Source organism: Misgurnus anguillicaudatus, chromosome 23 (genome assembly GCF_027580225.2).
Source record: "Misgurnus anguillicaudatus chromosome 23, ASM2758022v2, whole genome shotgun sequence".
Classification (NCBI taxonomy): Eukaryota; Metazoa; Chordata; class Actinopteri; order Cypriniformes; family Cobitidae; genus Misgurnus; species Misgurnus anguillicaudatus.
In genome coordinates this window covers 11590351-11616208 of record NC_073359.2, presented here as the reverse complement: position 1 = coordinate 11616208, position 25858 = coordinate 11590351, and the positions used below count along the sequence as shown (strand labels likewise).

General features: G+C 38.0%; 2 protein-coding genes across 6 annotated transcripts in view; both read right to left on the bottom strand.

Annotated features, from left to right (window-relative positions):
* The window catches only part of rnf13 (ring finger protein 13), a 32343-nt gene extending 28938 nt beyond the window's left edge, over nucleotides 1-3405 (bottom strand). The window contains exons 1-3 of one of the 2 annotated variants that reach the window (XM_055218142.2): nucleotides 3249-3405; nucleotides 1308-1444; nucleotides 945-1025 (exon numbers count right to left, since the gene is read on the bottom strand). In XM_055218142.2, the coding sequence (XP_055074117.1) occupies nucleotides 945-1025; nucleotides 1308-1421 (195 nt within the window). In that variant the 5' untranslated portion in view covers nucleotides 1422-1444; nucleotides 3249-3405. Of the gene's footprint in view, nucleotides 1-944; nucleotides 1026-1307; nucleotides 1445-3242 lie in introns of both variants that reach the window. The other variant, XM_055218141.2, reaches the window with a different exon arrangement.
* Nucleotides 3406-7764: 4359 nt separating this feature from the next.
* On the bottom strand, nucleotides 7765-24705 carry srfa (serum response factor a). Of its 4 annotated transcripts, XM_055217548.2 has the most exons (8): nucleotides 23843-24700; nucleotides 20450-20716; nucleotides 14501-14750; nucleotides 12530-12721; nucleotides 11979-12080; nucleotides 9677-9868; nucleotides 8734-8810; nucleotides 7765-8161 (listed from the first exon to the last, which is right to left on the bottom strand). In XM_055217548.2, exons 1-8 carry the CDS (start codon nucleotides 24293-24295, stop codon nucleotides 8072-8074), a joined length of 1623 nt encoding a protein of 540 aa, XP_055073523.1. In that variant the 5' UTR covers nucleotides 24296-24700; the 3' UTR covers nucleotides 7765-8071. The 4 variants fall into 4 exon arrangements, with proteins under 4 accessions (XP_055073523.1, XP_055073524.1, XP_055073525.1 ...); XM_055217549.2 differs by lacking the exon at nucleotides 11979-12080 and having other exon boundaries at nucleotides 23843-24705; XM_055217550.2 differs by lacking the exon at nucleotides 12530-12721 and having other exon boundaries at nucleotides 23843-24697.
* Nucleotides 24706-25858: the final 1153 nt, after the last annotated feature.

Sequence of the window (25858 nt, the reverse complement as noted above, 5' to 3'; positions counted from 1 at the left end):
AATTAGCATTTTCAAAAAAAAGTGGAGTGTCCCTTTAAAAGAGACAGGGCAGAATAGTTGACTAACTGGTTAGGGTAGTAGACACGTGAGTTTACTTCTTATCGGATTTGTTCTTTACTTCTACTTGTTTGACTTCCAGGGCTCCAGACTGCCACCAAATGGTGGCATTTTGCCACCAAAATTTGAGAGTGTGCCACTTAAAGGAATAGTCTACTCATTTTCAATATTAAAATATGTTATTACCTTAACTAAGAATTGTTGATACATCCCTCTATCATCTGTGTGCGTGCACGTAAGCGCTGGAGCGCGCTGCGACGCTTCGATAGCATTTAGCTTAGCCCCATTCATTCAATGGTACCATTTAGAGATAAAGTTAGAAGTGACCAAACACATCAACGTTTTTCCTATTTAAGACGAGTAGTTATACGAGCAAGTTTGGTGGTACAAAATAAAACGTAGCGCTTTTCTAAGCGGATTTAAAAGAGGAACTATATTTTATGGCGTAATAGCACTTTTGGGAGTACTTCGACTCGCCTGAAAAGTCCGCTCCCCTTCTCACACTCATAATGGGAGAGGGAGGGTGTTACTGCGCCGAGTCGAAGTACTCCCAAAAGGGCTATTACGCCATAAAATATAGTTCCTCTTTTAAATCCTTAGTAAAAATAATCAGATTATCTTCTATTGAAACAAAATGGGTGCATGGACACATAGCAGGAAATTTATGATTTATTTTGACTTATTGGGGAGATATACTACTATATAATGAATGTAGTGCAAGTGTGACAACTGTTGAATGCCCCATTATTTCTGTCACTTTGTATAAAACTTGTTTTACAAATGAGTAAGGAAAAAACAGATATAACAAATCTTCTATTATAGGCAAATTTTAATAGACGTGAAACAGAAAGAAACCGTCTCTTGATGGTAGTATATAGTTTACTCACCTTTAGTCCTTCACTGGGCAGCCTATAGCCAAACCGAGCAGGTAGGTCATCAAAGTTCTCTGTTTTATTGTCAAATGAATACTGAAAAATAAATGCAAATGTGTAAAGCACAGGTGATGCCTTCCCTCATTAGAGCTGAATTAGGAAATATACAAACGTGTATATTTACTTATTATTTTCCTTATTTTATTTGAAATGACATCTAGTTAGCTAGAAGAATAAAACAAAATACCACTCATTTTTTTTTAAATGATCAGTCATCAGTACATTACAAATAAATATTTTACTGATGCCTTCATTGTTTAAATGTGCATTTAATTTTTTATACTTTCACATACAGTAATATCTTACTGCAAAACTTACTGCTGATATATCAGCCTCCACAGGTAGAAGATTGAGGAAGGCAAATATCTGAACAGTAAAGATGGTGTAAATCTGGGTGGCAGAGAGCATCAGCATCCCCAAGGACAGCAGCATCTTAAGATCCGCTTTATTTCCACCTGCAAACATAAAGAGAAGTGATATACTGTATGTTACAGGGAAATTCACAAACTTCTCCATTATAACCACAAGCAAAAAACCCGTTCCTGAGAGGCAAGCTCAACCCTGTCTGACTATAGTGTAAAATTGGCATCATATTCAACTATATTTAAAAAAATAATAATAATTATTTTGTATGTATTCATATTGGTTTCCAACACATCAGTGGTCCAATTATGAGCAACAAGCAGCATATGTCTGCATTTGCAAATTAAAGGGATATTCACCCAAAAATGAAAATTCTGTCATCATTTACTTACCCTTATGTTGTTACAAACCTGTATAAATTTGGTTGTTTTGATGAACACAAAGGAAGATATTTTGAGAAATGTTTGTATGCAAACCGTAAACCGTTCGTGGACCCATTTACTTCTATAGTATAATTTTTTCCAACTATGGAAGTGAATGGGGTCCACAAAAGGTTTGTTTACAATGCGTAGAATGGTGCGCTGTAATTTGTGGAGTGGATTTATTGCGTTCTGTAGAAAATGAGGAGTGCGTTTGTCGCGTTTCGGGAAAAAAGGGAGAAAAGATGACAGAATAAGATGGCAGATATTGGATTTTGCGTAAAATTAAGACTTTACATTTAAATACTGTCCTAATTTTGTTTTAGGCTAATTTAGTTTTTGGCAGTAACTTTTTTTTTAAATGGCATTTATCACGTTTTGGAACCAAACTCTTCATATATTTTTATGTTACTTTAACTTAAAAATTTAAGTTGATTTCAACTTGATTTTATAAGTTATGTCATGTTTACAAGCCAAAACTTAAAATAGTATGTTGAATTGAACGTACTGTATTAAATGTATTGCATACTTAATGCAATGTTTAGACATTCACTTAATTCTAAATGTAACTATACTAAGAGTACTCTTCACTGTCTACAATAAAATCAATGTTACATTAAATACAAAGCTAGCTGTTACAGAGACTCTTAACTTTGAGAGAACTAGATCCATACTTTTGACCTTTCTTTAACTGTGAGGAATGCTTAGTAAACAAAACACAAATTAATGTACAACCCACACATAAAATCGTACAAATTTAACTAGCTAGTGTAGTAACCAAAGGGGGCGGGGCAACGCAGTTAAATGTTATAGTACTGACCTGATGTTATGACGTTATGTATAACCCAATTTTTTATTAATAATAAATACATCCATAATTTAATAAGTTCACAATTTAAGTTTTTAAGTTTAAACGACCAATGAACTAAAGGAAACTATAATACCCAAACAAAAGTAATATGTTATCTAACTTACTATGTGAGATTTGTTTTTCTTAGGATTTTGCTAATGTTGTTGTGTCATGTTACTCATTTAAATACAATAAAGTGTTCCCCTTCAAACCAAGAGTGTACACACAGGCTGAAAGAAAGAAATATTTTACGACTTACAAAATACATACATACTGTAAATCTCTATTCGCTTAACTGAAATATTTATTCTGTATCGATTAAATTGATTATTTACTCAAAGGAAACGTCACACATTACATTTGCTTACAATTGCATTAGCATGAAGGCTAGCAGTACACAGAGAAGAGGAACTCGAGCTTTTCAAACACAATCTGCGTTCAATATTCAACATACAATGGCAACAGTAAAATCAAAGAGCATAGCAACATTTACACGACGACACATAAGGAAACCAAAAATTAAGCGCAATCAAACATGGCAATGCTATTATTCAAAAGATTAAGTAGGACCTCTGTCAGCAAACAGAAACATTAAAATGACAGGATAGAGCAGTCTCTTACCCTTACATTAGATCGCTTTCTTTAGCTCAGGGTTACGATATAAACACAGTGTCATCACAATTAAATTAAAGTACAGGCTTAAAACACTTCGCTACGATCTCGTGTGCTTTAGCAGCAGGCCAGAATGTCAACACTGATCCAAACACGAAACAAAACACCCAGCGCCCTCTTGCGTGTGATCGACTTCATGCGGCGCTGCGCAGACTGGTCGGAGTATGACATCAAAACCGCACGAATACTGTAGCTCTCGCGGTACTTTGATGTAATAACCGATCCGTCTGCGCGGCACAACACAAAAATGGTCTGCATGGATGCCAACAACTGAATCTTCTATAGGGCTACCATCAAATATCATTATAATCTATCATTTTTATGAACTAAATTAACCACTATTATAATTATTTAATGGGATTCGCATTGAGTATCCATTATTTACATCGACTGAAGGCTGCAACCTCCAGAGGTCACATGATATGCAGGCTGCATGCATACGTAATCAAGCCTGGATTATTTAAGTTAACTGAGCATTACATTCACAAGTCATAAGCATATAACAACAATTTACGATTAACTAAGAATAATAGTCAACTTTATAATTGTTAATATTTTGGGGGGGAAAAGACATTCGGAGTTTGCGAGAAACGGCCTTCAGTTATTTCTGACTAACGCTGAGAAAAGTAACAGGAACCGACAGCCGGATGACGTCAAAGTTCCGCGAGAACGAGTTAAAAGCAGACTCCTCCGTATGATTTCGCGAATTGCTCTCGCGGTACTTTGACGTCATTTGGCTGTCGTTTCTTGCGGCGCTGCATGAAGTCAAACAAGCCTATTCACAGCCTCAGTAGTTGTCAGCATAATAATTGCCTAAATATTTGTACACAATATTTATAAACATTCTTTAGCAGCTATTAAAATTGAAATACACCGCTTAGAGGTAAAATAGAAAAGATTTAATTTTGTCCACCCAGGGCCACTTATCCCTCATGTTATTTTTCTACGGAGCTCATTGAAACAGAGCCACAGCGACCTCTGGAGGATAAAAATACATATTAAGACAAAACTACAAATGTTTAAAACTTGTTTAGTTTGCAAATCTGTTTAACAAATTTATAATGATGGCGAAACGCGGGATGACTTTATTGGCCACGTGCAATGCAATGAGCGCAAGGGAATTGTTACTGATTTACTACAATGCATTTCAAATTCATTAAATAAACAATAAAAACATGCATTTTATATCAGAAACAAAAAGGGCTAAAATCTCTACAATACAGAAATATAGTCACAGTCTTCTCGTCACAAAATAATCTTATAGTAAACCTTATTTGTCTTGAGATGAACCATTTAAAGAAATATTTCAAGTTAGTAAGTATAAATCTCTACACTACCAAAATAGATGTACACATCCCTATTCAAATTTTTGACTTCTGCAGAAATTCAAGTGAAAACAAAACTTAATGCTAAACCACACATTTATATTTTAGGGAATTTTCTGGTGTTGCTTTTTTTGGGGATAATCTTTTCCAAAAATATCTAGCACTTCTGTGCACAAAACAAGTTGCTTACGAAGTCTGGTATGGAAGAATTTTATTCACTAAACTGTCCTTATTGGTCTTTGTTAAAAATGCAAACACATTTAATTGCCCTAAAAGCACACAACACTATTGTGTATATTTGTAACTATATCATATCTTATTACTAAAAACACACAGGAATCAAGAGTTAAATTCAGGATGCTTGCATTTCATATATTTGCTATTATACTCATTAAAATGAATTATTCTCAAACAAACATATTTTATTATAAAAGAAAACTCTATACATAATTACAGTTTCATAAGAAGTGAGAATTAAGGTGAATTAATGATTAAAAATAAGGTTTTACTTTCATTTTGCTACTGTCAACTTCATTTGAGTCCAGATCAATAATAAAGCTTACCCAGCATGTAATAAAAAAAAACACTCATTCTCAGGAAAATGGCACTGTAGATAAGAAGATAATTAACATAATAAGGCCAACATTTTATCCACAACTAAGGTTACACTGCACTAAAGGGAAAAAAGCACAGAATCTGTGTTTCACATTAAAACCAATAGATATCAAAGTCCACTGAATATTTTCAGGGTGCAGACATATTTTAATTTCAAACGCAGCCATGTGAGCTACTTACAGACGGTTTAAAGTAATAGGAAATCGAAATTATTATGTACAATAAGGGCCATATATAGTACATTCCACACAATAACAACTAGTTAAAAAAAAACTGAAAACAAACGTGTGAAATAAAAACATGTCCAGGTCACATTTCCCTAAAATCAAACAAGAACTTGAGAAAACTGAAACCCATTGCCATGACATTTGAAAACTTTTTTGTCACTTTTTTAATGTAATGTAATGTGATACAACCATATTCACATTTTGCTTAAGCAGCTTAAAAATGTGGTACAAAAAATACCACCATGGCATATATATACTTAAATATGTTATTTTACTGATAATAGAGGAGATCATTGCACCATGCATTTAAGAATCAGATGTGGTGTCTTAATAATTGATAATGATGATAATAATGCCACAATGCAATTTATGCAAAATTCAGTTTCCTCTGTTTTTATCAAATGACCTGGACAAGATTCACTGAAGAACTCTAGCAAGTCTTCCCTGCATTAAAGAAAAACTATTAATACTGAACAACACAAACACTTTTGTTCTGGACACTTCGTAAATCCTACTTGATCTGAAGTTAAAGAAAGATCTTTTCAGGTTCGTCGACCCCCAAAATGAAGAGATGACACCATTCCTAAAACATTCAGTATTTCAATGGTCCATGTCAATCTGTTTAACAGTACGCAATTGCAAGGCTTCGTGGTCTGTTTAGTCGAAACCAAATCAAATGTACATATAGCAGACCATAGTAAGATATACAGCCCTTTGGACATCCAAATTAAAGTCCTTGAAAAAGTGGTTTATATATATATAATTAAGTGTTCAAAAAATACAACACGCTAACAAACTCTTACAAAAATATATGGGTGCACATATAAAGAGTTGGCAATCGAAGAACAATTCAATTGAATTGATGAACCTTTCCAGCTGTAACTACAAGGTTAAGCGTCCATTTTTTGACCTGTGACTGCGCAGTACCGTATTCATCACTGTAGGTACATTGTCAAGCATTACAAATGCAAGTCAGTGTCTTTCTGTTACAGCATTGTGTAAAAGCACGTCTTACGACCACAAAATATTCATTCGGTTTCAATGTACAATATAGTTTGGCACAGCATTTTACAACATGGAATGACAAATGGTCTTTGTCCGATAATTTTACAATGTGGATGCCTTCTGAACCCAAAACTTAATTCTAGCAGCACATTTATATGATCTAATAATTGAGAAATAAAGACAATACAGATGCCATAAGGGTAAAGTTAGATTTAAAAATTAATGTTAAGATATAGGCATATCTTCTACAATGGTATTCAAACTGTACACAAACCCCCTAGTAAGTATTGAAAGTATTTAAACAAGACATATTATTTGAATGGATAGTTCACCCCAACAAAAGTCTTATGATCACTTTCCCGTATTCTTAGACTATATGTAACTCCATAGCATCTTATAAATTCTGTTGAAATAACTTACTCGGTAAACATGAACAGCAAAATGATTTACAAATTATACAGTATATGTAAAATGTGTGTAAGTGAAACATTACATCTGAACTAAAATACAAGATCTTAAATATTTGAGTGATTATATAAATGCAGGTATGATTGGTGTTTTTCCAATTGTTTATTTTTTATTATTTTAATTATTAGTTACTCATATGTCATGGATCACAAGATATAGGCCATAAAGTAACAATAAAGTATTTTCTGTAAAAAGTGTCTTGTATAGCTGAAAATCACGATTTCCTGTTGTCAGAATTAGTCAGTGTCAACTCAGTTACTGTCTCTGTTACCAAGGTAGAGTAACAGTGTTGACAGTATGTAACAACACTGACAGTCATACACAGACTCTCTCTCGCTCGCTCGCTCACGAACGCACGCTCGCTCGCGAACGCACGCACGCTCGCGAACGCACGCTCGCTCACGAACGCACGCACGCACGCTCACGAACGGACGCACGCACGCACGCACGCACGCTCGCTCACGAACGGACGCACGCACGCTCGCTCACGAACGGACGCACGCGCGCTCGCTCACGAACGGACGCGCGCACGCACGCTCGCAAACGGACGCGCGCACGCACGCTCACGAAAGTCAACATTGTTACTCCATTTTTGTCATGATTTTCAGCTATACAAGACACTTACAGCCTGTAATATCTTGTGGTCCATGAATATTGAGTACTAAATTATTCAAATAATTAAAAATAAAATGAAAATGACTTTGGACACCAAATGTACATGCAATTATATAATCACCTATATGACTCAAATATCAAGGGGCGAGTTACAAGGTTTGAATACCACCGTTTCGAATTAAACTTAAATGACTCAACAATCAAGTATCTCTGTCCACCCGTCAACATTTCTAAATCTTTGGGCAAAAGGTGAACCTTCAGCACCTGCTGCGATAGTGCAGACATCTCGGTATAGATGTTTGTCTTTGTATACATATAAACAAATATAATCCATTATCACACTACCCACCGAATGGAGTCCGTAAAGAGGCTTTCAAATGTCCCGTCATTCACGTGTCACGGGTCTGTGAACCCGACGCAGTGAGAAGGCAGTAATAAATATAATGGCAGTCTGATTGCATGGCATGTTTGATCCCAGGAGGAATCGGTATAAGCGAGCAGTCACCCGGACTCCTTGTCAACGTCAGTCTCCTTTGGTATTGTCCAGATTGACCACCCGCAGCTCTGTGAGGGTGGCGCCGCTGTTACTGTTGGGCTGCTGGTTGATCAACATCTGAAGGGAGAGGAACACAACTGCTTTATGATACCAGCTCATTACTTTTTAAAAAGGATGAGTAAATAGCAGTGGCGGCCCGTGACTTCTTTTTTAGAGGGCGTTCGAGGCGAAGTTCGTCACAACATGTATGTAGCCCGTCATGTGTGTGGTTCCTTCTTTCAAAATATGTGTTCTGCGCATCGAGAGATCCTGTGTGAGTCACGTGTCTTGTCAAAATAAGTGCTTGCTGCAGATGCATCTAAAGAGTTTATGATAAAAGAGACGCTCGTGTTTGCTAGATATTCGAATAATCTCATGCCTAATCAAAGTTTGGTATTAAGGGAGTGTCTTGCGTGTATTTTGTGAACGTGAGTGTCTCTTTTATCATAAACGGTTTTGACGCATGTGCAGCAGGCACTTATTTTGACAAAACACGTGATGCACATGGTTCACATGATGCAACAAACCCAGATTTTGAAAACGCAAGCAACACACGACACTCTGAACACTTATTTTGAATTTGCGCCCCTCAGATGAGCAGTCACGAGCCGCCACTGGTACATATCTGTATAGAGTTGTAGTTATGTTACCGAATGTAGGGGGACAGCTGAAACTGGTATCTGTACGGTTCCTGGAGGCCCTGTAAGAAACATCTGGGGAACTCCACCTAAATAAAAAAAAAAGAGAATATATTAATTTTAGTTAACCCATGACTGAGCTATGGTAAGAGGGTGTGCAACCCAGTAATATTAATGAACTTAAACAGGTACGGAGGAGTGGTCGAAAAATAATCCTCAATGTTGTTGTGCAACTTTAGGAAACACTTATTTGCTGCTAAATTCACACAACTTAAAAGGGACACTACACTCCTTTTGAAAATAGGCTCATTTTCCAGCTCCCCTAGAGTTAAATATTACATTTTTACTGTTTTGGAATCCATTCACCTGATCTCCGGGTCTGGCGGTACCACTTTTAGCATAGCTTAGCATAATCCATTGAATCTGATTAGTCCATTAGCATTGCACTCAAAAATAATAATAAAAAAGAAATAATTCCCCCTTAAAAACTTGTCTCTTCTGTAGCTACATCGTGTACTAAGACCGACGGAAAATAAAAGTGTTGCGATTTTCTAGGCAGATATAGTCAGGAACTATACTCTCATTCTGGCGTAATAATCAAGGACTTTGCTGCCGTAACATGGCTGCAGCAGGCGAAATGATATTACGCACTGCCCGAAAATAGTCCCCTGCTATTGAAAGTTACCAAGGGGACTCTTTCAGGTGCTGCGTAATATTATTGCTCCTGCTGCAGCCATGGTACAACAGCAAAGTCCTTGATTATTACGCCAGAATGAGAGTATAGTTCCTTGTCATATCTGGCTAGAAAATCGCAACTTTTAATTTTCTGTCAATCTTAAGACATGGTACATCGGCTGAATGGATTCCAAAACGGAGTGTCCCTTTAATCGAAGATCAGACCTCCTTTATAAGTAGTCAAATAACATGAACATGTAATCGTGACCCCCTGGCTGACCTGAGTCTTGGCCTGATGTGTGGGACACGTGCATCGCTGTTGGTGCTTGTGGGAAGGTATTCAGGACCGTTAAACCCCCGTCGGTAAGCGTAGGGGTGGATGTAGCATACATGACGTGCGCTCCGGGATACATCATGTGACCTGCCATTGAAGAAGGCACTGAGGAAGTGACAATGGTAGCCGTGTGACTTGCTGTGAGAATGGAAAAAAGAACGGATAGAATATGTCACCTTCAAAGTTAATTTAGCATTGGATGTGCAAACCCGTAGTGCCTTTCACACCTGTAGTGCCTTTCATATAATAAAAAAAAATCCAATAACTATATTTTTATATATAGTTTAAAATATTTTTATATGTAAGCTTATTGTTTTTTATTATATTTAATTGCATTCAACTTTTATGGTGCGTTCACACCAGACCACGCCTGCGCCACGTTCCACATTGAACGTGATTGACGTGATTACAGGAAGCGAGCGGAGGCAGAAAAACAAAACAACAGTAAAGGACAATCATCATCGCTACACGAGACATCTTCGTACTTTTACAGGAATTAAAAGGATCTTGTTTGGAAGAAAGTGATTGAGGAGGTCGAACAATCTGGCAAGTTTACTCATTGGCTATATTTACATGCACAAAATTTTGTCAATCCGACTGAATTTAATACGATTGAAGGTTACGACGATACAGTTTACATGCACCCTAAACATTGCAATCTGATTAACATGTTCGTTTACATGTACATTTTATAGAATCCGAACTGAAAGTCTGCGCAAGCACAAAGCCAGGGTTGCCAGATTCGCGTATCAAACCCATCCGAATGGACGTTCAAAACTAGCCCAAAAGCATACCAATGACTATTCACAGCCCAAATACCAATAACTAAGCAAATCATTTAATCTTTTACCCGCAGAAAAAAAACTTGTGGAAACAGTTTAAACAGTATCGCAAATCTAAACTCGAGAAAATCAGAGGACTTGGCAACGCTACGATGCGGACAGCATCTCTCGTTGAGTTCACGCTTTATCTCTGGTTAAAGTCAAAACTAAGTTGGAGAAAGTTGTTCTTAAGAAGTTTTCAGATATAGGTAATAAAAACACACTTTCAAAAAGGCACAACTTTAAGTAGCCTAATGTTTTAAAAGTACACATAAACGCGGCAGAATGTACATTGCGTTACCCCATTAACGTTACGTTATTAATGCGTGATGATATTGCCTTGCTATTGCGTTTTTCTGTGACAGGAATCATGTGATATAAGAGTTTAATATAAGACATGAACATGGAACACAAATGTTCTGCGCGTGTGCACAATGTATTTTTGCATCCGATTTAGAAAATACTACGATTCACGCGTTTACATGCGTACTTTTCTCCTGCTGATCGGATCACAGATCGGAGTATACCACCCCCTTCAATACGATCCAAATTTGAATCCAAATCAACCTCAATCGTATTGATTAAGGTGTTTACATGAAGGCTTTTCAATACGATTGAGCCATCAATACGATTACAAACGGATTATTTGGTTGCATGTAAAAGTACCTATTTTGAGCTATATAAGCCCCTCCCATGACGCAAATTTACATGTGAATATCTCGAATTACTAGAATCGAAGCAAGTAAACTCAAAATGTTCAAGCGTACAACTACTCGCGAATAGTGCGTTTTTGACGCCTCTTCCGCGTCTGGTGTGAACGCACAGTTAGACTGTAATAATCTCTCTCTTATCTGTTCTTCCCAAACGGATCCAAATATTTTGCAGCTTGTGGTGAAGTCATTATGTACATTAACAATGATTTTGTACAAATATCATGGACTTTAATGTTGAAGGAACAGTATGTAAGAAATTTATATCAATTAATCATAAAATGATATGTCACTAGACATTAAGAAATAATTTTCATTTCAAATACTTATATCACTCACAACAGTGGTCCGGCCAGGATATTGTCATTTAAAAAGTGCAGTTGCAGCCTTCAACTGATGTTTATGTCATGGTGTGTATTGGCCACCAGTTTTGTGATTGCAGTACCAGTTTTGGCCACAATCCTACATACTGTTCCTTTAATCTATATGAATGGCACGGCAGGATTATGAACGGCAATTAGAGCGCCACTTACAGACCCTGAATGCGCCAAACAGAATCACTGCTGTAAAACTGCAGGGGAAACACTACTCATAACTGATAAATAACCGATATACTTGCTGATTTAACGTCTCAATGATCTTTATACAGCTTGTGGGTCTAAATCCCCAATAAGAGCAGTGTCTTTATTAAAGTGGTATATCTGTGGCTGTAAGTACCAGTGGAGGTGGAGGAGGTTTGACTGATCTCTGGGCTACTCTCGCTGCTTTGAGAACTGGGGTGAACTTGGATGGCTTGTAACTGTTGAGGCATTGGACCACCTGGTATAAACACACAACCATAAACATCCTTAGTGTTGTTATAATACAGAGCATCTTTACATGCATAAAATGAAGAGCAATTATTTAGTCCTCAGACATTGTAAATCTATCTACCTAGTTGACTTCATGGCACGTTTAATGCTTTGTTCACTTGCTTGTATGATAAGAACAACTGTAAACAATTTCATAAATGTGTTTATTTCATAAACACTGCATTGTGCACAAGTAAACTCGCACTAGTGATGTTAAACAAGGACACAGAATTCATTGTGAAATCCATTCTTGACTACTTCCTTGATTTTTATTAGCTAAGAATGCAATTTAAATTTCAGGTTCAGCCACAGAAACATATTCTGGAAAAAGCACATGCAAACACAAGTTTCCAGCCTCTAAGTGCTCCCTTCAGACAGCCAGGCGTAAAACACAGGTATAGTATGAGAAGAACTGACCTGTAAGCGAAACAGTGGCGGGCAGACGGAAGAGCGTGGTCTGTGGGGTGGCTTGTGTGTATGCGGGTACGGCGGTGGTTGTGGTGCTAGCCGTGATGTGGCTGTTTTGCGTCTGCGGACACTGTATGGCCAGAGAATGCGTCTGCAGTTGACTGAGGGGAATGGTGTGTGTGCCGGGTGGAAGAGCAGTGCCTGCGGGACACAGCAACACCCTCAGAGAGCGAAGCGGGGCAGCACACAGCAACACGCTTTCTTGTTTAAAGCCTATCCACACCATGCATGAATTGTCCGAATTGATAAGCATGTATAAGGAGAAAAGGATGGGGCCTAAAAGTGATCCCTGTGGCACTCCATATTTGATCTGAGATTTATATGGCATTTCTTCATTGAATAAACAAAGTGGTGCGTTGCCTCCATTTTTTGTTAATTTAGTAATTGTGTCTTGTTGGCTATATGTAAACTTTAAGGTAAGTTAGCTTATTCAGGGCAGTATTCAAAGATGAACATGCCATTTTTATAATCAGTTTTTATTTTTTTGCAAGATGATTCTACTTATTAATATATATTTATTGATAATGTACTTATTATTTCATGACAAGCTAAATGGCGCCACTACAAATGAGTTTGGCTCAACTATACATAGATTAAGAAATGAAGTAAAAAAAACAACAACACTAAAACGGACGTCTGTCAGTTTTGGACTTGGCCCTTGTATTAATAATACTAGGGATGGCACAATTCTTAATATAATATTCAACCATTTGGTACGACCTCCACGTGGTCCAATACATGAATGTTAATTGCATTTTTTCGCAAATCTGTCCGTTTTATTATTTCCTGCGCATCGGTTTGTGTCTGCAAATCCACGCACCTCCTTGCGACTAAATACTCACTATGGGCTACAGGCACTCAACTATGTTTATGATGCTGGTGTCTACCATGGCAAATGGAGAAGTAAGACACCAATGCAAGGCAGCACCGACGACTGTAGTGTAGGTTAATTGTTTGCGCTAGTAGATTACATACAAAGTAGAAGCAAAAAAGACGCAAATTTTTAACTCAAGCAGAGAATTCAAAAGGCGCAAAGTTAAATCTCGCAAGTATACATAGTTTAAATGTTGAAACATCTCTGTCTTAACCCTTTCAAACTTGAGTCACGAGACAAATTATAAAACCTGAATGGCTTAAACGGCCTTCATTGCTAAAAAAAAGCCAACAACGTTATGTTGTGTATTTGGTATTATACAATGTGTTCATGTGGTTTATGGTTCAAAAAACACATTATTTCCACATACCGTACATTTTTGTAGCTCCAGATATCCCTGTCTTCCTGAAACGCACTGATTTTGTACAAAACTCATCAATTTCAATAGTACTGTATCCCTGATTGGCAAGCTAATCTGTATGTTATGATTGTCCTGAATAACTCTCGCGTCAGCTGGAATTGTGACGCTCCTTAACATGTTTGAATGATTCGTTCACAATGCAATGCTAACAGGAGTTAACTAAGAGGTTTGTCCACGTCAACAGGCCCAGGAAGTAAACTGTTGCCAACAATCTGTGTGTTTGTTGTAGTCCAAGAAGTTTACTTTGTGTTGTAGTTTACTTTGGGGTTTGTAGCTTTAGCATATCGTTAACATGTACTAATACACACTTACACACCATGTAAAATCATGAATCGGACGATAGGTGCTCTTTAACAAAATATGTTGCTTGGCCAGCGAAATACTTGCAATTATCTCATATCCAAAAGAATTTCATGTAAGACTCTTGGTGTGAATAGGCTTTTATAAAGAAAAATCAGCTGAAAGCAGAATTCAGAATGTACAGACATGCAGGCAAGCAAATTAGTCAATGTGTATTAATAACAATGATGTCATGCAAGCTGGAAACCCTCAGGAAACGAAAGGCAATCTGGACCCATTTGTAAAGAGATGTAAATAAAGACAAGTATTAAAAACAAGCCGTCACCTGGCATGAGAGTGAATCCGCTGGGCAGCTGCATCAACCCAGCGGGCGAACTAGCCGTCGCTTTCAACACCGTGCCATTTGCACTGGAGACACTCTGGGCGGAGATAGGCCAGCAGGTGGCACTGCTCTGAGTCTGCATGGTGACCGAGGATGAGGAGGGAGAGGAAGAGGCCGATGACTGCGTGGTCGTGCTATTGGTGCTGGTGGCTCCAGGTATACTAACAGAAGTATATGTGGGTTTCATCATGTCCTTCGATGACAAAATAGGAAAAAATGCTCAGTTTTTGTTGTACATAAAATGTACGATTGTATGAGTTTATGTGATCGGCAAATCAGACTCTTGTAATACACAGCAACTTTTGAGCATCGTATGCATTATAATCAGATTTAAAATTCACAATTGAGGTGATTATCAATACTCAATATTAATACTTTTAAAGTTTTACTTGACATATTTCAAAATGTATTTGTAATATGTTACTGATACAAATGTATTGTACTTTTATTAAAGGGACAACAAGTAGGATTTTACCATTAGAGGCCGCACTTCTCATGAATCGAAGCAAGTCCCTGATTTTTTAATTCTATTAATGTCATGCTTTAGCAATTGAGCTATATAGGAAGATATTTCTATATAAACATTTTATGGAAAACTTTCACAACACATATTTATTATCGCGTTAAATGTAAAGGTATGAATTCTTTCTCTGGCATGCTTTGTAGTGAACCAGAACTGACTGACTGCAGCAGAAACTGTCGCAACAACTGTGATGATAAAAGCAATTGTGTCACATTGATCCCGAGAACGGCAGCTGCCTTCACAGGAAAACAGGTGTCCTCACAGTGAGGGCATGCGGCTATTTCAGGCGCCTCAGAATGAAACTAATAAAACAAGGACAACAGACTGGCCAGTCTGTCTAATGAGCAACATAGATTTACTTTTCTACTACATACAAAAGGGTAGAAACTGCAATGCTGCAATGTAGCCCTAAGAGCTTGTTTGAGAGACATGACCGGCCTGGGAGTCAGAAAGACATGTCCGGCCCCCACCATCTGTTATACGAAGTATAAAACCAAGATCAACTGGGTTTACACCGTCTGACTTACAAGCTCAGACAAAAAGAAGGACTTTGGGGTTATGTATTTCCCTCAGAGCACGCTTCTTACATGTGCATTAATGCTTGCGTGCATCTCTTTGCATACACTGATACTGTATGTTAAGCTTATACAGTTAAAATATGTTTTTTATAGTGTTTGTGCAAATAAAAGCTGCACAAATAGTTAAAAAACTAATCGGGATTAAAATTACGGAAGAAACAAATACATATCTGCCAAAAGCCTCAATTACAGCTGTCCATTTGTGCTCATGTCTGCGAGTTTTGGCAGTACGTTTAGGCACAAAATAAAGTGGAAAATTGATAAGTTAATGTGTCCTTTAGCCATTCGTTTTGGATTTTTTTACAAAAAAACTCCCATTATTATTTGTTATTTACATTATATACTGTAAACTGAATCTGACACTGTAAACTGAAAGTGTATGAGAGTTTTAGAATATAACTGTGTTTATAAAACAGTGCAACAAATAAATCAAGGAATATAAAACATTATATATGAATTATATAACAAAATAATCTCTTTAAAACTTAAAAGCCCAGAAACAATGTTGTTAAATAAAAGGCATTTCAGTTTTTAAATACAAAAAGCACAAAAAAGGTCCTTTAAAAACACTAAGTGTAGCCACAGTGTAGTGAAATAAGAGACTTGAGTGTACCCATCGTGTTCCTCGGGGTGACGCGTCTTCAAGTTACTCATCTTTAAGTTCCTAATACTTGTGCCACCCAGTGTTTCCCATACATTGATTTATTTGTGGTGGCCCACCACAGAATCAACACTGGCCCCCACAAATAGAATTTTCACGATTCCCATTTACATTTTTATTTCGCTTTTTAAAACAGCTTAATTCAGCTTAAAATATAATTTGATATATAATATAGATCAAATACAGATACAGATCAAAGAGTAGAAGTGAAACATATTTCAGGTGCCAACATAGATCAAACGCAAATGATGACGTCACATATATGCTAATTAGCGGGTGATGTCATCACCACCACAGTCTCCTCAAAATCCTGTGGGAAACACTGGCCACCCATCGAAATTGCAGCATGGCATATGAGACATTGCACCGTTTTACTAGCCTGAAATACTGCCAAACAGCTGACATACGGCTAGCACGTTTTTATTTCGTCTTCGCTGCTCTAAACAGTGGTAAAGAGGAAATGAGTTTCGCTTTGCAGCGTTAGCTTTAGCGTAAGCAGGCATAACTACAGTGAGTAAAATGAGTATTTGAACACCCTGCTATTTTGCAAGTTCTCTCACTTAGAAATCATGGAGGGGTCTGAAATTGTCATCGTAGGTCCATGTCCACTGTGAGAGACATAATCTAAAAAAAATCCAGAAATCACAATGTATGATTGTTAACTATTTATTTGTATGATACAGCTGCAAATAAGTATTTACCACCTGTCTATCAGCTAGAATTCTTACCCTCAAAGACCTGTTAGTCTGCCTTCAAAATATCCACCTCCACTCCATTTATTATCCTAAATTAGATGCTCTTGTTTGAGGTCGTTAGCTGCATAAAGACACCTGTCCACCCCATACAATCAGTAAGAATCCAACTACTAACATGGCCAAGACCAAAGAGCTGTCCAAAGACACTAGAGACAAAATTGTACACCTCCACAAGGCTGTAAAGGGCTACGGGGAAATTGCCAAGCAGCTTGGTGAAAAAAGGTCCACTGTTGGAGCAATCATTAGAATATGGAAGAAGCTAAACATGACTGTCAATCTCCCTCCGACTGGGGCTCCATGCAAGATCTCACCTCGTGGGGTCTCAATGATCCGAAGAAAGGTGAGAAATCAGCCTAGAACTACACGGGAGGAGTTGGTCAATGACCTAAAAAGAGCTGGGACCACCGTTTCCAAGGTTACTGTTGGTAATACACTAAGACGTCATGGTTTGAAATCATGCATGGCACGGAAGGTTCCCCTGCTTAAACCAGCACATGTCCCGGCCCATCTTAAGTTTGCCAATGACCATTTGGATGATCCAGAGGAGTCATGGGAGAAAGTCGTGTGGTCAGATGAGACCAAAATTGAACTTTTTGGTCATAATTCCACTAAACGTGTTTGGAGGAAGAAGAATGATGAGTACCATGCCAAGAACACCATCCCTACTATGAAGCATGGGGGTGTTAGGATCATGCTTTGGGGGTGTTTTCCTGCACATGGGACAGGGCGACTGCACTGTATTAAGGAGAGAATGACCGGGGCCATGTATTGCGAGATTTGGGGGAACAACCTTCTTCCCTCAATTAGAGCATTGAATATGGGTCGAGGCTGGGTCTTCTAACATGAGAATGACCCGAAGCACACAGCCAGGATAACCAAGGAGTGGCTCTGTAAGAAGCATATAAAGGTTCTGGCGTGGTCTAGCCAGTCTCCAGTCCTAAACCCAATAGAGAATCTTTGGAGGGAGCTCAAACTCCAAGTTTCTCGGCGACAGGTCAGAAACCTGACTGATCTAGAGAAGATCTGTTTAGAGGAGTGGGCCATAATCCCTCCTGCAGTGTGCAAACCTGGTGAAAAACTACAGGAAACATTTGACCTCTGTAATTGCAAACAAAGGCTACTGTACCAAATATTAACATTGACTTTCTCAGGTGTTTAAATACTTATTCGCAGCTCTTTCATACAAAAAAATAGTTAAAAAATCATACATTGTGATTTCTGGATTTTTTTTGTCTCTCACAGGGGACATGCACCTACGATTACAATTTCAGACCCTCCATGATTTCTAAGTGAGAGAACCTGTAAAATAGCAGGGTGTTCAAATACTTATTTTCCTCACTGTAGGTCTTGTTTAAAGGAACATGCTGACTTTTTGGGACTTTAGCTTATTCACCGTATCCCCCAGACTTAGATAAGTCCATACATACCTCCACCAGGCACAAGCAGCAGTGCTTCGCCTTCTGAGAATATATTTCCCAGGATGTATACAGTTAAAAGATGGCTGTGTCTCAAATAATAATAATAATAACTAATTTTTACAATAAAGACAGTGTTATTATTCATTTAATTCGATTTCTGTACCTAATGTTAATTTTAGACTTTACTTAATGTGGAACTTTGTTATTATTTATAAATGTTTGCAATTTATTTATTTGTTATTAGATTTTTTCCACCCTTTTTTTTTGCTGATCCGAAAAATGATCCGATCTGTGCCTCGAAAACCGTAATGTGATCCGAACCGTGAGTTTTGTAATCCGCCACAGCCCTAGATACTGGTATCGGAATCGTAACAACCCTAGAGTAAAAGGCCCTTAAATGACTGCTGGAATGTAAAAACATTCATTGTTAAATAATGTAAAATAAATATAATAAAAAGGACATTCTGAAAATGTAATTTGTGCAATGGTGAGAGAAAATTGGCAAAATAATTTGGAAAATTCAAATAAAAACATGTTCGGTTGTTTGGTTAACTTTTTCTTCGACAAATTTGTCAAAAGTTATAATAGTTGCTTGTCAATCTGTAAAAATGATAGTGTGCAAATGGCATTGGATGTTATAAGGCATGTTAAGCAAATTACTTGTCTTACAACTTCCAAAACAAATTTATAAATGTTATAGACGTACCTCCAACATCTTTTTCATACTCACTCCTATTATTTTGCTTTGACATTTTGGATCTCAGTTTTTTGGATCTACACACATGGTAGATATTTCTAAAAACAATCGTTTGTCACATAAATTTGGGATGACATGAGAGCAAGTGAGCAAACTTGAATGTGTTATTTTATAAACTCTCTCTCCAAATTTCCCTAATCATATTTCCTCCCAAAAGCTCCCTTAGGTACACATACTTAAACTGACCCAGACTTTAGGGCAACTGCTGCTTATCTTTTCACTCTATCATTTATAAATAAATTACAAACAAGCTGGGCTCGGCCAGCAAAACCTTGATGTTTTTTAACCAATCACGTTTTGAACTGAAACTGACAGATTGACAACCAAGAAACCCAGTTAAAAACCGATAAGACAACCAACAGGTCTTTATCTTGGGACAGGACAACAGTTCTCATTTTTGTGCATATAACAATTAATATGTGAAAATTAGACGTGAAAGTGAGCCTTATTAATCTGTAATCAGCACTAGTTATTAAAGCTGTTTCTCTTAAAGCAATTTTTCGAAACATAGATTCTAGTTTCTAATTTTGCATACTACTCACCCTAAACCAGTAGGGAAAGGGGGGGGGGGGGTACGTTGTCCAAATCTGAAAACAGCTGCAGCTTATATGGAATGTGATCAGCCAAGAGCCAAGAAAGTGTACTGGGAAAACAATACTATATAAGGACATGCAGACGGCATCTAATTTTTATCAATAAGAGTTGAACGTTTCACGCTGCCATGCGAAGACATTCGTTGGGTGACACCACTGACCTTATCGTAGATGAGAACGAAAAAAGAGTTTTATGTAAAAGTCATGTGCATCTCATTGTGAATGCCACCTTTAGCCTTTTTTGTATTATTCCAGGACACGTCTGTAATTCAGTAAATCAAAAACCTCCAAAAAATAGTAAACATACTGGAACGACTGGAATTTTTCCACTCAAAGTAAAACTCCAAACCTTTAGGATTATTCTGATTTAGACAAGGAAAATATTCTCTTTTTGTGATGCATTCCCAAAAGAAAAATGGTTGAAATGCAACTACATTTACAAGTGCATTTTAGTGAATCAGTATGGCCAATAGGGTTGTGCCGTTAGCATCGTCGATAGCCAATAGCGCAAGCCTTCATAACAATAGTTGGCATGTTTGCCCATAATAGCTTTAAATAGCTTTTTGCTTGTGTGATAGAGATTGTAATGCGAAGTACTGATTCTTACCTTCGGCTCAGTGAGACCATCCACCTCTGAAACCTGGTAGGTGAGGTCAGTCTCCTCGAATCCTGTTGCGCTCATCCTCTGGTCGGTTGAAGGATCGGTTCGGGGCGGTGAATCGGGGGAGTTCAGGCAGGTTTGGATGAGGGCCTTACCCGTCTCACTAGTTATCATGGGCTGTAGCTTCCGTGTGGCGAACGTGTAGACGTGACCAGTCTCGCTAGCAACCAACAGCAAAACTTGCGTTCCTGTTAGGGTGGACAGCTCATATGCCTGAAAACGTTAGAAAACAGAAAAGACGGAGGATTAGAAGTTTCCATCACAACACTGCACAACCAAAAATGCTGATTGATAAGTCATGCCCATGACCTCATTTGTGCAGGGTAACAATAATGACAATCATCTGTGTATTGTCAGAAGTGATTTAAGACACACAATCTAATTGAGTTGCTTGTGTAACGAAATGCGGTTAGCATCTTTTGATTTGAGATTCTTGTGGTTGCTAAACACACAGCTTGATCATACTCAAATGAAGAGACGGGCAAAAAATGACATCAGAACAAGCAAATAAATAAGCTCATAAAAGACAAGAAGAGAAAAAAATCCCACAAACTAAGTATGCAGCGTCCTGTAGTACATATGGGTTGGTCAATGGTTAAAATTTGCTTTAGTCCTCAGCTCTGTTGTTTTATGCAATACTGTGTCTATATGTAGGCACCATGGTCCTGAAGAAATGTCTCATTTCACTATGTACTGCACTGCTATATGGTTGAAAGGACATTAAAGCTACTTGCAGCAAATATAAACCAGAATATAATGTGTTTCTGCATTACTGTGGGAAAAACCCAACAATGATACCCTATTTAGACCGCCAGCGACTAGCAATAGCAGAGCGACATGATATCATTCATTGCATTGGAAGGTAGGTGACTTCCAGCGACACAAGCGAAAGTGATTTTTAGCGACCGGATATGCATGTCCAGCAACGCAAGAAAGTTAAAGGTGCCAAAGAATGCATTGAAATAATATGTTCAATCTCACTCTCATATCTACATAGGTTTTTTTAAGTGGGTCTATTATTACCTTATTTAAAAGTATAATGTGCACAGGGTTCCCACACCTAGTTAACTTCAAATTCAAGGACCTTTCAAGGACTTCCAGGTGCAATACCCTCAAATTGAAGGACTAAATGTGGGGACACATTTCAAGTGAGAGCAAGGTTACATCGTGTTACCTTTTAAGATACATTGTTACAGTTCCCTTTCGAGGGAATTCGTGCTGCGTTACTGCGGTGACACTTTGGGGACGCTTCCAGGTGTAAGTGTGTCTGAATGTGTATATCAAATTCAACCAAAGGTGAGGCTTAACCACAAAGATAGGGTGACGCGGGAGCCAGGAGGTATATCGCATATATATCTATCTATGTGAAATATTCCAAAGACGGCGTTACAGGGACGCAGGAAGTATGGCAAAGGAGATGCAGCGTCTTGTTCCCTTCTCAGGGAACAACAGTTACATACATAACTCGAGACGTTTTCATGTGTCAAACACAACATATGTGCAAAAAAGCATTTTGGTATGAATCAACATTCGCATACAGAAGACAAGCGAACAGTTTAGCACATGTGCTTAAAAAGTCTGTGCTTTTATGATATTATCCTACACTATACAGGGAATAATATGGATTTTTTCCCAGAAAACATCTTGCATAAAATAGATTCAAGCATTTTCAATGACCTGTATCTATGTATGTATATTTCAAAAACTTCCCAGGGCCTTGAATTTTTTCCCCCATATTCACAAACTTTCAAGGATTTCAAGGACCCGTGGGAACCCTGAAAGCAGGTCTTTAGAATATTTTAGAAAGTATTTTTAATTAATTTAATGTTGGGGCGTACATTTCGACTGTAACATCACATTCGGTGTTATGTTGACATTGACCTTTTTCAAACGGTCTTTTGCATACATAAGAAAGTTTGAGACTCATGATATGTCATTACCATGTACAGAGCTTGTATTATTTATCTATGCCTAAATAAATACAGTTTTACATTTTATGGCACCTTTAAGAAAAGTTTCACTTTATGCAAATGATGAGCGATTTTCAGGACCAATGGGAGCAAAGCAGTAAAGTTCACATTATCCTTCTCTCGTCAGAGTCAGTGGTACTCATTTGTTTATGACGACCAGATTTAGAAACGCCTCATTAAAAGAGACGGGCGACACATAGCGAGAAAGTCGCTGGTGGTCTGAACGAGGCATGATTCTTAAGGGGGCAACATTTAGTGTGAAACATCTGCTTTGGTATCTGTTGCATTTAGGTAGTTAACTAAACATAATCAACTGTGTAACTAACCTGAAACTTGTTTAACAAGATACTCTTCATAACCATAGAGAGAATACTAATCATATAAAGTCATACCGGGCATTACGCCCGTTCAATGCTAATGCTAAGCAACATATAGGCCTACTTGTTTATGAATTAGAACCCAATCACTAAGCAGCATAACAAGAAATGTTCATGTACTTGCATAAAGTTTCAGTTAAACACAGTTTATTGGCCGAGTTACTATTTCATCACCGTTCCTCATTGTTTTTGACCATGAGCATGGGTAAAGACAGGGAACTCTGCAATGCCCGAAAAACATTCAACATGATCTGTCTGACACCAATACTGCAACCCCTAAACCACAGACACTAGAGAACTGTGTCACATGGTGGTGAAGGTCAGCTGTGGCCCTGCTGTAGGTTATCCTTACTACTTCTTTAACTGGACCGGTTCTTAAGACATGCAAATGTATCAACAATATGTCTACTACTACAGTGGTAACCTGATCGGGCGTCAGCAGGGCTATTTCTGCTGAAACAGGAATGAATGACAATTGAGTGACCAATGACAAATGAATCAAAACAGATGTGAAACTCACCTCCATTGGATAGTCTCAGTAGAGTCTACATTTACTATTACTACTTTACTTTAGGTCAATAAAAATAAATGGGGGGCAGCTCATCAGAAAGTTTGTGGTGTGGGCAACTGTTTAGTCATCAACCCTAAAAAACACTAAATTTATAAAGTGTGCAACTAGTTGAGTTCGCAAAATAACCACTAACTTAACTTGCATAGTATTGATATGGTGGTAAAGCAATAGTAGTTATTATGGTGATATAACACTCATAGTAGTAGTGTTGGTAAAACACTAGCTTTAAGTACTTTTGCAACTAGTACCAGTATCACTAGTACCAGTATTTGCATAGTGGTTTAGTACTAGTACTAGTATCAATACAGATGGACAACACTAGTGTTGCTATAACAGTACTAGTTTTGTATTAGTCTATTAGATGTTGGCATGAACACTGTGCGACTGTGCGCATGCGCACAAGCGAGCAGGGTAAATATGCCTTCTTCATAATGCCAGTCTTCCTCTTGCTGAAGGTCGTGTATCTTCTCAGCTTGTTGTCAATGAACTCCATCTTAATCTTCACCCGTCCTCGCGTTTTCTTGCCGGGTTTTGCTCCAGCCACCCCGCTGGAAACCCCCCCATATCCAACAGCCAGTCCGGCGTTAGATCCAGAGGATCCCCCGACCTCCATCTCACTCCTCTCCCGCTTCACTCCTCTCCTGTCCGACACGGAAATCTCCTCATCCTCGACAGAGTCCGAGTCTCCATCAGACCCGCTCAGCACCGTCTGATGATCTGACGGCCTGTCGTCATATCTGCGCCCATCGGGCAGGTTCATGGCGGAGTTTACTGCCCCTAAAGCCCCAACTGTGCTACCTACCTGTAGAGAAGTCATGCCCGCGCCGTTCCCCGAGCGCCCGGCCCCTCTGGCAGCCCCGTTTCCCCCTAACATCCCTAAATCACTGACTTGCAACCAGCACCGCAGCGGTATGCGGCAGATATCGAGTAATTCTAGCTGATCGGAGATCAGATTCAAGCAGATCAACTCACCTGATACTGAACTTACCTCACATACGCTAAGCTAAGAAACATTAGCTCAACTCAACTGACAACTCAGACTAAACCCACGTCTTCCGCTCGCTATCTAGAGTTTATGAAAGGACGGATATATTCACATGTGAAACTCGGCGACAGATTCGGAGTCTCAAGTGCAAAATAAACATCAAAAACTAGCCCTTTGCGACCATCGTACAAAGTTTACAACGTATAGTTTCCGCCTACGGTCCATCAATCAAACCTAAACTGAACTTACGCCGCACTAGCCACATTTGGAAACGACGAAGCGCGACCGCTAACGTACATCCGCTAAAAGAACTAGTTACTGAGAATAACGTGAATATATGATTAAACAGTTCAAGTCAAACACGCACTTAACTGTATTATGGTTTGGTGTGACGTTTGATATTTTCTTAGATAATATATTTTCTGATGGCATGTTTAATTAGGAAAGTTTACTAACGAGGACCTTTGCCTGAAGATCTACTTTCCTCCATATAAAGCGATTCGATGTTTCCTTATATGGCCATGGCTGTCCATGTATGGTGAGTCACTGTGCTGTGCCGCGATTGGTTACTCACACCTCTGCGACTTTACGATTGGCTACAACCTAATTTTGACTTACGTCATACAAAGCAATCTGGCAAAGGAGCTTTGTTTTTATTACATCGTCATTAATACCAACAATAAACATATGCAATAATAAGTAAAAAATAAATTATATTTGAATAAAAATAAATTAAATAATATTAAAACCCACGTTTAGATATGCTATAAATAGACATTCTAGATCTTTGATAGCCGTATGAATATTTGATACTCGGTAAAACCAGCAGATGGCGGCGTTACACAAGTTAAACCAAAATTGCTTAGAACTTAATTTCACACTTTAAAACCAGATTGTATTTTTTAGGGACAATTTAAACACATACACAAAACTAAGGTAGGTTGCATCTATATGTTTTGTATCCACTGCTAGCTGTAAAAATGTTAGTGAAAACATTAAAGAGAAAACCAATGCTGGTATATCTAGTATACTTGGTGCTTTTAAGGTGATGTAGCTAAGTACTTTGGCAGGCATCTGAAAGGTTTTAGGTTCTAACACCCAAAGGCCATTGCGCCCTTGATCAAGAGACTTAACTTTTATTATGTTTATAATGTATTAAGTGTATAACTCTTATTAAGTGTATGCGAAATAACTAGTTATTTATAACGAATTATTGACCTAAAGGTCCCCTAAGTTAAAAGGCCCTTTTTATTCTCACCCTTATTTTATTTTCTCTTCTGTATTTAACATAATAAAGAAACTCGTAGGTTTTGAAAAACATAAGGGTGAGTAAATAATAACACAATATTTTCATTTTTGGGTAAACTGTCTATTTAAAAGCCCTATGTACTAACATTTTAATTAAGTTCATAGTCCACTTGCACTTTCATATAAAAAAGAAAAACATGCAGT